The sequence below is a fragment of the Podarcis tiliguerta genome (genome assembly GCF_965153285.1).
Source record: "Podarcis tiliguerta genome assembly, chromosome: 17".
Taxonomy (NCBI): Eukaryota; Metazoa; Chordata; class Lepidosauria; order Squamata; family Lacertidae; genus Podarcis; species Podarcis tiliguerta.
The window spans coordinates 39820281-39836465 of NC_139550.1; the positions used below are offsets into that span (position 1 = coordinate 39820281).

The 16185-nt window shown below is 48.2% G+C and overlaps 1 protein-coding gene across 5 annotated transcripts in view; it reads right to left on the minus strand.

Annotated features, from left to right (window-relative positions):
* Positions 1-6891: 6891 nt before the first annotated feature.
* CDK16 (cyclin dependent kinase 16) overlaps positions 6892-16185 on the minus strand; it is a 60727-nt gene continuing 51433 nt past the window's right edge. For 3 of the 5 annotated variants that reach the window (XM_083421079.1, XM_083421078.1, XM_083421082.1), the window contains 4 exons: positions 16143-16185; positions 15569-15659; positions 12392-12469; positions 6892-11185 (listed from right to left, as the gene is read on the minus strand). In XM_083421079.1, the coding sequence (XP_083277205.1) occupies positions 11148-11185; positions 12392-12469; positions 15569-15659; positions 16143-16185 (250 nt within the window). In that variant the 3' untranslated portion in view covers positions 6892-11147. Of the gene's footprint in view, positions 11186-11809; positions 11860-12391; positions 12470-15568; positions 15660-16142 lie in introns of all 5 variants that reach the window. The other 2 variants (XM_083421081.1, XM_083421080.1) reach the window with 2 other exon arrangements.

The window sequence follows — 16185 nt, forward strand, 5'->3', positions numbered from 1 at the left end:
CAGTCTCTTCCGCAAAACCAGGCCCGTGTCTCAGTGCGGAAGCTTTTGCTGCCATGTTTGTTGAGGGCATGTTTCCTGCGCTAGCCCGTCTGAAGTCAACCATCTTTGGTGCTGGCAAATGTGCGGGGCGGACAGAGACGCCATCTTGAGAGTGGCATGTGTGATTTTTCCCCCCCTTTCCAAACCTTAGGTCCTCATCTGTTTAGTCTTGTCCAACTCTTCGTGACCCCCTGGACCAGAGCACGCCAGGCACTCCTGTCTTTCACTGCCTCCCGCAGTTTGGTCAGACTCATGCTGGTAGCTTCGAGAACACTGTCCCACCATCTCGTCCTCTGTCGTCCCCTTCTCCTTGTGCCCTCCATCTTTCCCAACATCAGGGTCTTTTCCAGCGAGTCTTCTCTTCTCATGAGGTGGCCAAAGTCTTGGAGCCTCGGCTTCAGGATCTGTCCTTCCAGTGAGCACTCAGGGCTGATTTCCTTAAGAATGGATAGGTTTGATCTTCTTGCAGTCCATGGGAGTCTCAAGCGTCTCCTCCAGCACCATAATTCAAGAGCATCAATTCTTCAGCGATCAGCCTTTTTTATGGTCCAGCTCTCACTTCCATACATCACTACTGGGAAAACCATAGCTTTTACTATACGGACCTTTGTTGGCAGGGTGATGTCTCTGCTTTTTAAGATGTTGTCTAGGTTTGTCATTGCTTTTCTCCCAAGGAGCAGGCGTCTTTTAATTTCGTGGCTGCTGTCACCATCTGCAGTGATCATGGAGCCCAAGAAAGTAAAATCTCTCACTGCCTCCATTTCTTCCCCTTCTGTTTGCCAGGAGGAGATGGGACCAGTGGCCATGATCTTCGTTTTTTTTATGTTGAGCTTCAGACCATATTTTGCGCTCTCCTCTTTCACCCTCATTAAAAGGTTCTTTAATTCCTCCTCACTTTCTGCCATCAAGGTTGTGTCATCTGCATATCTGAGGTTGTTGATATTTCTTCCGGCAATCTTAATTCCGGCTTGGGATTCATCCAGCCCAGTCTTTCGCATGATGAATTCTGCATATAAGTTAAATAAGCAGGGAGACAAAATACAGCCTTGTTGTACTCCTTTCCCAATTTTGAACCAATCAGTTGTTCCATATCCAGCTCTAACTGTATCTTCTTGTCCCACATAGAGATTTCTCAGGAGATAGATGAGGTGATCAGGCACTCCCATTTCTTTAAGAACTTGCCATAGTTTGCTGTGGTCGACACAGTCAAAGGCTTTTGCATAGTCAATGAAGCAGAAGTAGATGTCTTTCTGGAACTCTCTAGCTTTCTCCATAATCCAGCGCATGTTTGCAATTTGGTCTCTGGTTCCTCTGCCTCTTCTAAATCCAGCTTGCACTTCTGGGAGTTCTTGGTCCACATACTGCTTAAGCCAGCCTTTTAGAATTTTAAGAATAACCTTGCTAGCGTGTGAAATGAGTGCAATTGTGCGGTAGTTGGAGCATACTTTGGCACTACCCTTCTTTGGGATTGGGATGTGGACTGATCTTCTCCAATCCTCTGGCCTACTGAGTTTTCCAAACTTGCTGGCATATTGAGTGTAGCACCTTAACAGCATAATCTTTTAAAATTTTAAATAGTTCAGCTGGAATACCATCACTTCCACTGGCCTTGTTATTAGCAGTGCTTTCTAAGGCCCATTTGACTTCACTCTCCAGGATGTCTGGCTCAAGGTCAGCAACCACACTACCTGGGGTGTACGAGACAGCCATATCTTTCTGGTATAATTCCTCTGTGTATTCTTGCCACCTGTTCTTGATGTCTTCTGCTTCTGTTAGGTCCTTACCACTTTTGTCCTTTATTATGGTAATCTTTGTACGAAATGTGCCTTTCATATCTCCAATTTTCTTCAACAGATCTCTGGTTCTTCCTATTCTATTGTTTCCCTGTATTTCTTTGCACTGCTCGTTTAAGAAGGCCTTCTTGTCTCTCCTTGCTATTTTTTGGAAATCTGCATTCAATTTCCTGTATCTTTCACTATCTCCCTCGCATTTTGCTTGCCTTCTCTCCCCCGCTATTTGTAAGGCCTCGTTGGACAGCCACTTTGCTTTCTTGCATTTCCTTTTCATTGGGATGGTTTTCGTTGCTGCCTTCTGTATAATGTTACAAGCCTCCATCTATAGTTCTTCAGGTACTCTGTCCAAATCTAAATCCTTAAACCTGTTCCTCACTTCCACTGTGTATTCATAAGGGATTTAGATTGTATCTTACTGGCCCAGTGGTTTGCCCTACTTTCTTCAGTTTAAGCTTGAATTTTGCTATAAGAAGCTGATGATCTGAGCCACAGTCAGCTCCAGGTCTTGTTTTTGCTGACTGTATAGAGCTTCTCCATCTTTAGCTGCAGAGAATATAATCAATCTGATTTTGATGCTGCCCATCTGGTGATGTCCATGTGTTGTATTGTTGGAAAAGAGTGTTTGTGATGACCAGCTTGTTCTCTTGACAGAACTCTTGACAGAACTCTATTAGCCTTTGCCCTGCTTCATTTTGAACTCCAAGCTGGACTACAACTCCCATCATCCCTGACCACTGGTCCTGCTATCTAAGGATGACGGAAGTTGCAGTCCAACGGCAAATGGCGACCCTGGGCGGAGAAAGGCAGAGCTTAAACAGAGATGGAGGAGGCTGGCTCTTTGCATTTGCTATGCAAATAAAACCATTTTTAAGGGGGGGGGGACCCTCACCAATTTCTTGCTCTTTTGAAAAGGATTGTGGAGCAAGTACTTTTGGGTAAGTATAGAGATATCAAAGAAAACCCTGCATAAAATGCAGATTTCCTGCTTTCTATTTCTGTGGCATTCGGAGAACTGGAGTGCGCAAGATAAGTTGAGAGAGAGAAAGAAGTGTGTTCAGTGTCTTCTGATGAAGGCTGGTATGAATAATAATAATCTCTCCAGGAGTAGGACTGGCCCGAATCTGAGCCCCCACCAGTGTGGAGCCCTCTGTGGGCCAGGCGCCTTTGGTGGGCGGAGCCAGAGGGGAATGTGGGTGGAGCAACAAATGTATTTTACCTTTGTACAGGAGGCTGATTTGTGCCCCACACTCGCCCCTTTCCTTTTTTAAAAAAAGATATTTATTAAAATTTCAACATATTACAAAAATAAGAAAAAGAATAAAAAGAAAAAGAAAATACAAAGTAAAAACAATTAAAAACAGATCAGTCTTTCCATATCTTATTTTTCATTTGCTTATTTCCCTGACCACCTCACACCTCCCTTTCTTGTATTCCAGTTCAATTAGTTAGTTCAGCAAATCCTTTCCCTCTGTGATTTTATCTTAATCTTTTATCTTAATATATTATAGCTTTAGATTATCACCTGTTAACAATCCATTTTTACATATTCCTTTATAACATTGCTGCTAAAAAACCACTTAACTTCAATCCAACATCATTCTAACATTCATTAATTTTGCAGTATTTCTGTAAATAGTCTTTAAATTTCTTCCAATCTTCTTCCACCGACTCTTCTCCCTGGTCTCGGATTCTGCCGGTCATTTCCACCAATTCCATATAGTCCATCACCTTCATCTGCCATTCTTCCAAAGTGGGTAAATCTTGTGTCTTCCAATACTTTGCAATAAGTATTCTTGCTGCTGTTGTAGCATACATAAAGAAAGTTCTATCCTTCTTTGACACCAATTGGCCAACCATGCCCAGGAGAAATGCCTCTGGTTTCTTCAGAAAGGTATATTTAAATACCTTTTTCTTTTTTTATATATATATAATATTTTTTATTTTAACAATCAATAAACAGACAATACAAACAAATACAAAACAGCAAATAAAAACAACACATACAAACAATATAAAAGACAGTGTACAAAAAGGGGGGGAATAAAAGAAAAAATTAAAAACAATCATTGTGTCTTTGCATTATTTAACATTAACCTGGGTTTTAAATACCTTTTTCATTTCATTATAAATCATCTCCCAGAAAGCCTTAATCCTTGGGCACATACACCAAAGGTGAAAGAATGTGCCTTCAGTTTCTTTACATTTCCAACATTTATTATCGGGCAAATGATATATTTTTGCTAGCTTGACTGGTGTCATGTACCACCTGTATATCATTTTCATAATATTCTCTCTTAAGGCATTACATGCCGTGAACTTCATACCTGTGGTCCATAACTGTTCCCAGTCAGCCATCATTATGTTATGTCCAACATCTTGTGCCCATTTAATCATAGGAGATTTCACCGTTTCATCCTGAGTATTCCATTTCAACAGCAAGTTATACATCTTTGACAAAATCTTGGTTTTGGGGTCTAACAGTTCTGTTTCCAATTTTGATTTTTCCACCTGGAAGCCGATTTTCTTATCCAAATTATATGCCTCCATTATCTGATAATAATGAAGCCAATCTCGCACTTTATTTTTTAGTTTTTCAAAACTCTGCAGTTTCAATTCGTCCCACACTCGCCCCTTTCCATCCATCCAGATAAGAAGAAAGCCGCATCGGTGCTGAAGGGCACATCCCAGGCAGGCAAAAACTCTTGGGGTGGGAACCAATGTCAGGGAAGGGTGTGGCCCTTGGAGCGTTATGAGGGCCAGAGAGACAGAGGCCTGGGGCGCTATATTGAGCCATGGGACTGAGGCCCCCCCCCCATGAATACACCATTACAATTACAAGCCAATCCCCCTGCGAAAGGCAGAGGGAGAACTTTATGCTGGACTAGGCCCCTTTTAAAGACATCCTGTGGTGCTTAATTATAGGATGTGGGGGGTTTTACCTGCAAGTTTCTTTAGTATACCAGATGTCCCTCCGTCATCAAGACTGTGCCTAGATCAGCAGTTTTTACACAAGTTGCTGTAAAATGCCCAAAGTCCAGGACACACCTGGCTGCGCTTCCTGACTTCCTTGTGCAAAAACACAGCCTCGTGTATTTTTAATCATTGTTGGAAGCCGCCCAGAGTGGCTGGGGAAAGCCAGCCAGATGGGCGGGCTATAAATAATAAATTATTATTATTATCAGTATCATCATCATCATCACCATCACCATTTTAAAAGGGGGAACATTTTGTATAATTGGTTTAATCTCACAATGTACCTCTTCTGGGTGGGGACACGGGTGGCGCTGTGGGTTAAAGCCTCAGTGCCTAGGGCTTGCTGATCGAAAGGTCAGCGGTTCGAATCCCCACGGCGGGGTGCGCTCCCACTGTTCGGTCCCAGCGCCTGCCAACCTAGCAGTTCGAAAGCACTCTCGGGTGCAAGTAGATAAATAGGGACCGCTTACTAGCGGGAAGGTAAACGGCGTTTCCGTGTGCGGCTCTGGCTCGCCAGAGCAGCGTTGTCACGCTGGCCACGTGACCCGGAAGTGTCTTTGGACAGCGCTGGCCCCCGGCCTCTTGAGTGAGATGGGCGCACAACCCTAGAGTCTGTCAAGACTGGCCCGTACGGGCAGGGGTACCTTTACCTTTACCTCTTCTGGGCAATTTTCCTGCCTATTTTCTTTCACTAGTAGAGCCCTTTTCAGATTTTGTTGGCGTGACTTTGTGACACAGGGGAAGCTGGATTGAATTACAAGCCTCACAACCCCACAAATGCTTGCATTTTGCAAGTCTGGTTTGTCTGAAATCTTAATGTTATGCATCTGCATCTGTACACATAAAACACCGTATTCTGCATAAGATGTTGTGTTGAAATGGTATTTGGGCAGGAGTCTCCCTTAGCTCCACCTGGAGATCATAGAATCATAGAGCTGGAAGGGATCCTGAGGATCACATAGTCCAACCCCCTGCAATGCAGGGATATGCAACAGTCCCATATGGGCTTGGGTCGGCAAACTAAGGCCTGCAGGCCGGATCAGGGCCAGTTGCCCTCTGGATCTGGCCCGCAGACTGTCCTGGAATTGCTGCTTGGATCGACGTGATCATTTGGGCGGCACCATTTTATTTTAGCAAAAATTTTTAGGCGCCATTTACACCCCCCCCCACACACACACCATTGCAGTGCCTCCTCCCTCCTGGCTTCTCCCCAGCCTGCAGAGGAAGGGAGCTGGGCTTTGATTGGTGCCAGCCAATCCGAAGCCTCGCCACCCGTGTGCTGAGGTGCAGCCCAGACTCGCCACCCGCCCACCGGCCTCTCCGTCCATGGCCATGCTGTGGGCATCATGATGGGCGCGTCGCAGGGCTTTGGCTGGATCTTGGCACGCCTGTTGGCCCCATGCCAGGCGCCCAGGAAAGCTGGCCTAGAAAGGCGAGGTGCCACCACCACCGCTGGCTCCCAACCACAGGCAGAGTGGCAGAGGAGGTAGGAAAGTGGGAGGGGGGAGGGGCTGGGGGAGAGGAAGAAGCCCCCCTCCACCACGTGTGTGTGTGTGTGTGTGTGTGTGTGCGCGCACGCGCAGTCCAGCCCAGCCCGCCACAAGGTCTGAGGGGCAGTGAACAAGCCCCCTCCTAAAACAAGTTTCCTCACCCCTGAATATGGGGATCAAACCTGCAACCTTGGCATTTGTATTGCTCAAGCAATGCCCGAAAGTGGCGTTTCTTGATCTCAAGGTAATTGCAGCGGTAAATCTTTATCTATCTCTCTTATGTAGTGGCCGTGGCAGAAATCTGTCGTTAGATGGTGCATCTGCTTCCAATGCAGCTTTGCTATAAATCTACCTGTACAATGAGGAGTTAGTTGGCGTCAAGCGCAGGTCTAGCCAGCTGGCCTGATAAGCAGAGGAGACAACTAGCTAGGGAGGGGGATGCCCTCTTGCTCCTTGTGAAGGACAGCCTGGTCCAAGTGTACCACCAAGGCTGAAGCAGAACTCTTTCCTTTGCACCAAGACCCACTCCATAACCCAACCAAGCCAGAGAGTGCTCCTGCCACGTGGTCCCAGTGAGAAGCATCAAACACCCAGAATTGTTGGAGACTTTTTATTCAGTTCCGTACATCTGAATATGGCGCATTTGTTCACCCTGAACAGGGGCAGAGGGAGCACCTGGGAAAGAGAAGTCTGCCCATGTCCTTCCGCAGGGAGTTTTCTTCTGCAATGATAAATTTCTTATTTGATAAATAGAAGGCTGCTCCCTCAATTCAAGTTATGTACAAGAACAAGAATTCCCTTTTCCGTACCAGGACAACTGATCTCCATATCTACTCTGTCAAAGGGGGCAGGGAAGCACATGAAGATAAGTCCGCTCCAAATGTGAATGATTATCTGCTCCAGGGTTTCAGTTTGCTGCAAGGAAGGGTTGGTTTATCACCTCCAGCCCAGAAACAAATTCTGGGGAACTCCCCTACCCCCACTACACACAAAAAAGCAAAGTCCAGATCCTCTGTACATTCATTGTCCAATACATCGTTTTGGGTTTCCCTCTCCACGCAGAGATCCAATCCAGATGTTCTTACCCAGATGTGCCCCAAGAGGAAACCCATGCTGGTTGAATTCTTGTGGCATTTGTCCCCCCTGTTCACCTCAGAGTATTCTCAATCCGGGGGTGGGGGAGGGGCTTTACATTTTAGCCCAATCAGAACCCTGGCACTTATTTGAGTGGGGGGGGGGGAACCAGTGGATGGGTGCAGCACAGCTATGTCCCCCTTTTGCTACAGTTGCCTGAACTCTAGAATCCCACTCCTTATCTGCCAACAGCAGACAAAATGGAAAGCAGTTCCATGAACCAAATCAGATTGGATTTTGGACCCCCCTCAAAAAAGTGGCACCATGTATTTTGGCCAGCGTCTCCCCACTATTCTACCCAGGCTGCACTGAAAAAGGAGCTCCCACAGGCCCAATGCAGGCCCAACACTTAATTAACCATGGTCCATTGTCCTCAACCACAATTAAGTGTTTAGTCTCAGTACCTAAACCATGGCTAGGGATAGGCTGCAAACCAAGATCTGAAACCATGGTTTGTAGTGGGGCTTATAAAACAGATTATGCTATTAGTAGCTAACCATTACATCTGAACTGAGTGAACACTCAAGGCAGTTTCCCTGCCCCTTTCTTTCCATATTACTGAGATGCACCCTGTGGGAGAAGGATTTAGCTTGGCAAATTCAACAGAGGTTTCATTGGATACCTGGAACCTTAATCAGCATTAAGGCAGCAAACCACGGCCAGGGCTAAACCACAGGAAAGCATTCTGCCTTCACTGTGTAATAGTAAAGGTGCAACAGAACACATGCACCTTGAATGGAAGGTCCCATGGGAAATGGGATTGATACCCCAGAGATGGATGGAGAATTCAGAGGTCGAAAGAGCTTTTTGCATCACCACAGCTCTTAAGGAAGAAACAGGTAAGAAGAGGGCAACTGTGATTGGATGGGCTTCAGAAACAGGCCCACCTAGCACAATTATGGTGCACCCGATGGAAGAGACTAAATGGAAATGGGAGTCTAAACTGGAACAAGCAAGGAACGGGGGGGGGGGGTGTCATGCAGGCAGGTTATTGGGCTAAACAAAGACCCTTCGTTGCTGTTCTCTGATCCGAAGGCCTGGCATTTCCTGCTTATTGGGTCCCCTTTGTAAAGACACCCTTGGCCTTGGCCTTGGCCTATTCACAGCAGCTGTCCTTTGGCATCAGGTGACCATGCCTTGCGTGCTGGGGGCTCTCAGATCTGTCTGCCCACCCAGGCAGGTGCCAAGCAGAATTTTCCCTGTGCTGTGGAGTCCTTGAATTCCAGCCCAAGGCATATCCTCTATGGAGGAGACTCCTTCCCAGATATCTTTTATGTTGCCTGAGGGTTATAATAGTTGTAATCATCATCATCAGAATAATAATAATAATAATAATAATAATAATAATATGGCTCTCATTGTGGGAGGGTGGAGATTTGTGAAACTTACAAGTGCTTCATGCTGTATATAAAAATGGTTACATATGTACATATAAACACACACAAACACACTCACTCACTCTCTCTATGCTGTGATCAAAGGGAGAAGGCCGGGTGCCACTTTGTCCAGAAACATGCGGAGAGCAAATGAGCAGCCTTTGGATCTGCTGCCTTTAGTTCTTCACACCCAGACCTCTGTCCTGAGCTGGAAAGAACAGTCCTAGCCACCTGGGAAGCTGCAATACAGTTGGGGTTTGTAAGCTGGGGACAAGTGTGGTTGACATTTCCCTCTTCCCTTGAGGCACCTCTCGGCAGCAGAGTAGGAAGCATAGTGAGCCGAAATCTTTGGAGATCCCTCAGGCAGGCAGGAATCTCCAATGTTTCCTTTGCTTAAAGGAAGATTTAGTGTAAGGAGAGATATGGGATTGACTGGCCTTTTGAGGAACTGATAGCTTGCTTCAGGGATGGAGAACCTGTGGCCCTCTAGATCTTCCTGGACTACAACTCCCATCATCCCTCATCATTTGCCACACTGGCTGGGACTGATGAGAGCTGGAGTCCAGCAGCTTCCAGAGGGCCACCAGTTCTGCACCACTTGCTTCTGTGTTGCAAAAAACAAGAGGAGAAGCTGAGATGAGTAAGTCTTTGGAGTCAAGACTTCGCATGAGGCCAAGCAGTGTCTGATGATACAAGCTGGGCTTAGCCCTTGGGCAGGAACTGAGTGACTTCTGAGATCACTGCATAAAGAGCTGAGCCAAGGGCCCATTAACCCTTGAGTGGCTGGCCTGTGAGTGAAGGAGTGGAAGTTGGTGAGCCTCAGAAGAGCTACTGGTTTACTTTTCATGTGGGACAGAGTAGGACCAGTCTGAGAAGCAACTAAGTAAAGGTGACACAGAAGGGGGAAGGTGTTAAGCTTGCAGAGACCGACACAGACTTCTGTGAAAGAAAATACAGTGGAATAGGGGCCAAGACAAGGGTTCTCTTCACGAAGACCGTCTAAGGAGTGTCCAACATGGTGCTCTGCAGATGCTGCCGGACTACAACTCCCATTGTCCCTGACCACTGGCCATTCTAGCCAGGGCTGATGGGAGCTGGGGTTCAGTAACATCTGGAGGGCACCTCAGTGTCATTATATCAGCAAAGAGTTTGGGTGGTACCATTAAAAACAGAGCTGTTTGGATTCAGGAAACATGGAACAAGCAACGAAGAGTGATCATCTAAGCACTGCAGGACAAGTAAGTATGAAACGGAGGGTGGGGGATGGATGAGGCCCAACCCACCAGGGACTTCTCCTACACATGCCTGGTTGAAATAAATGGCACCTGTGTTTAAGTTCCTGGTGGACAGGGCCAGCAAAGGCAAAGGAAGAAGATCAAACCCTGAGTATAAGCAAGTAATGCAAGAGGCGTGACCGGTCGACAGGAGTAACTCAGCTGAGACTGACAGCGTTGGCTGAGGGTGTGGGGAGAGCCCGAGCGAGGCACAAATCAAGACCAAAGGAAGACACAAGCAAGAGAAGGAAACACGGGACTTGGCTTTGGTGTGAGGAGAAAATCGGGAGGAGCAAGTAAATGGCAGATCTAATTGGAAGCAGGGGGGGGGGGGGCTCACTGTAGCATAAAAGCCAGACAGATGAATAATCTTGATAGGGATCGAGTTGGCTAGGAAAAGATGGGATTGTGTTCTGTTCCTTGAGGATACCTGCTTGCCTGTTCCACACTTGGACTCCTAAACAAGTATCCGCAATGGGAAAAGATCTTGCCTCAAGTCCACAGAAAGGTGATTGAGACTTGGGGGTGGGGGAGAGAGAAAATTCACATGAAGAAGAGCTTCCCTTCTTCCAAATCACTGACGATGTTCACAGCTCCAAGATATACAGCGGATTAGGACCCAGACACAGTGGGCCCCATGCTTCTCCCTCCTCCTCCTCCATGCTTCTCTCCCCCGGTCCAACCAAGTGGGGAGGGGGGTGGGCTCCCTTGTAGTTAATACTGTACACTCCCCAGAAATGGAGAGGCGAGGGGTGTCTCTTTATAGATATTTGCAAATATAATATTTATAGTATTGCATTGAAAAAATAAAACTTAAAAAATAAAATGAAACACCACGTGGGGGGTGGGGGTCCATTCCACAGCAGCAGAGGGCATCCGTGCCTGGCTGTCGGGTGCTGGGGCAGGCTGCACTTCTACTTGGCATCGTTGCCCCCAGCCCTCACCCCTACGAAGTCCCAGCACAAGTCCTTGCTCCACCGTCTGATATGGAGAAGCCGGCAGTGGGAGTGTCCGCGGGGTGGGGGAGCTGTCTTAGCTCCTGCCCCCACCAACCCCAATCCACAGGTTTCAAAGCAGCAGGCTTGGTCGTCCATTCTGCCCATTCACTGCAGGAAAACAGCAAAGAGTTATGGGCATCTAAGAAATCTAAGCATCTAAGAAAAGGTTGGGCAGATTTCCTGCATTGGCAGGGGGCTGGACTAGATGACATTTCTGGATCTATTCCAGCTCCAAGCTTTCTAGAAGGCTTTGACCTCCCTGAAGTGTTTCCCAGTGATTCTTACAACTACGTAGGGAGCAGCTCTCTGTAAATGCATGTTTTCCATACGTTATCTCGGTCATCCTTACAATCACTCTACAAGGTAGATGAGCACCATATTCCCACAATGCAGATGAGAGGTTGAGACTCAGGGCGGCTTGCCTGAGGCCCTCTTGGTACTGAGTTCGTGGTGGAGGGCCGTCCTGGCTCACAGCTCAGCCTCTAGGCCTCCGCGCTCTGCTCCGCGTGCTCTTTGCACCCTGGCTCCCTCCCCGCACCTCCAGCGCCTGACCTCTCTTCTCCCTGCTTCTGATCCAAAGTGATACAGCGCCCACGAGCTGGTGTGTATCGGGGTTGGTGGGATCAGGGATGCAGAAAGGACCACAACCATATGCTGATGAGAGAGGGGGGAGCCACCTTGTCATGCTGAGAACAGGAGGGGGGTCTGATGGAAGAGAGGCGGCACATATACCTGACCTGGTGGCTAAAATTCAGTGTCCACTACCCGGAACGCGGCGCTGCCTGTGGGAGAGGAGAGACCGTTCACCGCACAGTTGTAGACAATTGCTACAGGGACTGTACAGCTGCATCTCTAACCTGGAAGGTGGGACCAGAGCTCTCCCCCACCAGTAGCTGGCCTTGGGGGGAGGAGAAGGGACAAGAGGCAAGGAAGAGGCTGTCAAGGACCAGCTTGCCCCTTACAATGCTGAGTGACAGGAGTACCTGTTCACAAGAGGGAGGATGGAGAGAGCTTCCATCCGGAGCCAAGGCAGAGAATCTAAGCAGCACCCATTCCCCTCTCATGCATTAACACCCAGGGGCATAATCTGCGGGGAAGTTCTCCTGCACAAGTCTGTGGTGGGGTCTCTCTGCTTCCTGCTCTGGCAACTGCAGCTGCCTTGCCTTGGCCTCATCCAAGGACTGACTCTGGCTTGGGTGACTTCTGAGTAGGAAAGGATGGGGAGGAACGTTTGGGGAAAGTGCTGGAGTAAAAGCGGGTGGGGCTTTATTCCCAGTGGGCGGGGCTCTCATTGCTTAGGCAGTAGCCTCTCACCTGATTCGGGCAGGGAAGCCGATCTCAGGCCCGTCTCTTTCTGTAACTGAATCTCCTTTAGTGCAAATATTGACGTTGCTGCAAAAGGAAGAAACACAAGAGCACGTGAGAGCCTTTTACAGGAGCTGCTAGTCTGCAAAAATAATGGGAGAAAGCATCTGAACTGCAGCTAAAATCCATTTGTGTGGGAACTCTTCTAAAAATTGTGGGTTTTCCCTACTGGGCTCCTTTGGGGAGGTGGGATATAAATTTAATAAATAAATAATTAGATCTCTAGATCCACATTTTTAAAACACATTCTTCAATTAGGGACAGGGCAGGTTGCCCCTCAACAATGACACTTAATATATTAAAAATTCAGATCAATTTTGAAAGTGTGTTAAATCTTATTGCAGCTTAGGCTCAAACTATACATTCTTCATCAACCTTCAGCATTGAGAGGAAAAAATAATACGGTGATCAAATGATTTTTTTTATTAACTGCTTACATAAGTTAAATGATTAACTGATGAAATTTAAATAACCTTTCCCAATTAGTAGTAGGAAATGCCACCTAATCTCCTGCAATGATTTTGCAAAGTTGTTTGCAGATAAAGGCACTCATATTCGGAAGGAGGTAGACTCAACTGTGGGAGCAGGGCTGGGGTGGGAGAGTGCTAGAGTCCTGCCTAGTTAAGTTGCATGGAATCAATTTCAATCCATTACCCCAGAGGATGTAGACAGGTTGCTTGGACGCATGAAACCAACCACCTGTCTCCTTGATCCTTGCCCATCCTGGCTAATAAAAACAAGCCGGGAAGGGTTGGGCGATGGGTTCTGTGGGCTGGTGAATGCTTCCCTCTGTGAGGGAGCCTTCCCAGACCCGCTGAAAGAGGCAGTCATTAAACCGCTTCTTAAAAAAAATCTTTAGACCCGGCCAGTATGGCCAACTATTGCCCAGTCTCAAATCTTCCATTCCTGGGCAAAGTGGTTGCTGAACAACTCCAGGCACGCCTGAAGGATGTGGACCATTTGGATCCCTTCCAATCAGGATTCAGGCCTCATCATAGAACTGAAACTGCCTTGGTCGCACTGGTTGATGATCTCCGGCGGGCTAGGGACAAAGGTGAAAGCTGTTTCCTAGTTCTGCTGGATCCCTCATCGGCTTTTGATACCATTGACCATAACATCCTTCTGGCCCGTCTTGAGGGGCTGGGAGCTGGGGGCACTGTTATACAGTGGTTCTGCTCCTAACTCCTGGGCTGCGTTCAGAAAGTGGTGTTAGGGGATGAGTGTTCAGACCCCTGGGCTCTCACTTGTGGGGTGCCTCAGGGTTCTGTCCTCTCCCCTACGCTTTTTAACATCTACATGCAGCCGCTGGGAGAGATCATCAGGGGGGTTTGGGCTGGGTGTTCATCAGTATGCAGATGATACCCAGCTCTACCTCTCTTTCAAATCGGAACCAGTGAAGGCGGTGAAGGTCCTGTGTGACTGCCTGGAGGTGGCTGGAGGATGGATGGTGGCTAACAGATTCAGGTTGAATCCTGACAAGACAGAAGTACTGTTTTAGGGGGACAGGGGGCGGGCTGGTGTGGAGGACTCCCCAGTCTTGAATGGGGTAACTGTGCTCCTGAAGGACCAGGTGCGCAGCCTGGGAGTCATTTTGGACTCACAGCTGTCCATGGAGGCGCAGGTCAATTCTGTATCCAGGGCAGCTGTCTACCAGCTCCATCTGGTACGCAGGATGAGACCCTCCCTGCCCGCAGACTGTCTCGCCAGAGTGGTGCATGCTCTGGTTATCGCCCGCTTGGACTACTGCAATGCGCTCTACGTGGGGCTACCTTTGAAGGTGACCCAGAAACTACAACTAATCCAGAATGCGGCAGCTAGACTGGTGACTGGGAGCGGCCGCCGAGACCATATAACACCGGTCTTGAAAGACCTACATTGGCTCCCAGTACGTTTCCGAGCACAATTCAAAGTGTTGGTGCTGACCTTGAAAGCCCTAAACGGCCTCGGCCCGGTATACCTGAAGGAGCGTCTCCACCCTCATCGTCCAGCCCGTACGCTGAGGTCCAGCACCAAGGGCCTTCTGGCGGTTCCCTCATTGCGAGAAGCAAAGCTATGGGGAACCAGGCAGAGGGCCTGCTTGGTAGTGGCGCCGGCCCTGTGGAACACCCTCCCATTAAAGCGATAAACAACTACCTGACATTTAGAAGACATCTGAAGGCAGCCCTGTTTAGGGAAGTTTTTAATGTGTGACATTTTAATGTATTTTTAATTTTTGTTGGAAGCCTCCCAGAGTGGCTGGAGTACAAATAAATTTATTATTATTATTATTATTATTAGCCTCTAACTCTAATTGGCTCAACTGAGTTGATGTTATGGATTGCCTATAAACATTCCAGCTTCATAGGGATTAAACCTCTCAGCAGCAAAAAAGGTCTACAGTCCAATTTCTGTGAAACCAGATACTTTGCAGCTTGTCTGGGATGAAAGTCTCCGTATGAGGAGAAGGCTAAGGACCAGAAAGCTGCCTGTGGTGAGGGAAAAGCAGGAGAGACAAGGAGAAGGCTGAAGGAGAGCGGCAGCATAAGCTGAGATGCACGCACGTAAGAGGGCAGTTGGGTGAAAAGGCTTCAAGGGCTGAGCCTAGGGCACCAAAGGGTGTACCAGGTTGCAACACCTGGACCCTGACGGAGCTCCTGCCCACTTAAGGGTGGCACAGAAACTGGTTGCTTCTACCATCACTGCTGCTCTGGAAACAATCGCAAGGGAGCAGTGAGAACAAGCCAGCTGGCGGGTGGGGGCAGAATTCCACCTCTTGCGCTGGCCAGCCAATCCTTTCCCTTCAGGCTTCCAACCAATCAGAAGCAAAACAGCTTCAAAATAAGCTATTGTTCCCTTAACTTTTAGCCTCACAGATCAAAACTTGCCTTTACCAATTAATCAAGCAAAACTCATCTGCCATTGAAACAAATAAAACCTGGCAGCCCTACAAAATAACAGAGAAATTGGAGGGGGGATCCTGCATTCCCACTCCAGGGACAACAGATCACAGAGCATGATCAATACCACAGACCCTCACCCTGCTGGTCCACACTCAGAGGTCAACACCACCTGCCCTTCCATACATCGATATGCCCATCCCCATAGTGCCGGCCTCCTTCCCTCTCTCCCTCCCCACCCTTCACCTACTGTCTGGGAGTTTGAGGACTCGTTCGCCCAGACTGTGGAAGAACAGGTGCCGCATGGCCTCGTCTGCAGAGATCCGCTTCCTGCCCTCAAACTGCGTCGGGAGAGAACAGGGAGGGGGAAGAAGAGAAGACGAGAGAGATCAACTGCTGTGCTGCAAAGAGAGGTGCCTGCCCTTCTGCCTCCACCAGGAATGCCATTCTGAGCGGAAGTGGGAATGTACAGCCATTTACCCAGGAGTAAGCTATGCCCTGCAGTCACCTGGCTGGATAGAGAGGACTCCTTCACCACATGTTCTCACCCCCACACCGGCTTTCCCCAGCCTGACTTCCATTCTGTTCCCAAAGGGCAGCTGTGTTACATTTTTCTTGGCACAAACAACAAGCCCCTGAAGATGGACAAGTGCAATGCCACATAAGGCTCACAGTCCTCAATCCATTCTGCGATTCCCTGAGGAGGGCAAGGCCAGGCCATCCAGCCCCAGCAGAGAAGGCCTTCCTGTCACCTGAAGCTGCAAAGACAATAAAGGTCCGCATCCGGCCGGAGGGAGAGACAAAGAGGAGCCACAACTTCTCACCTGCAGCAGCTTCCCCAGGAGGTCAGCCCCTTCGCTATCCAGC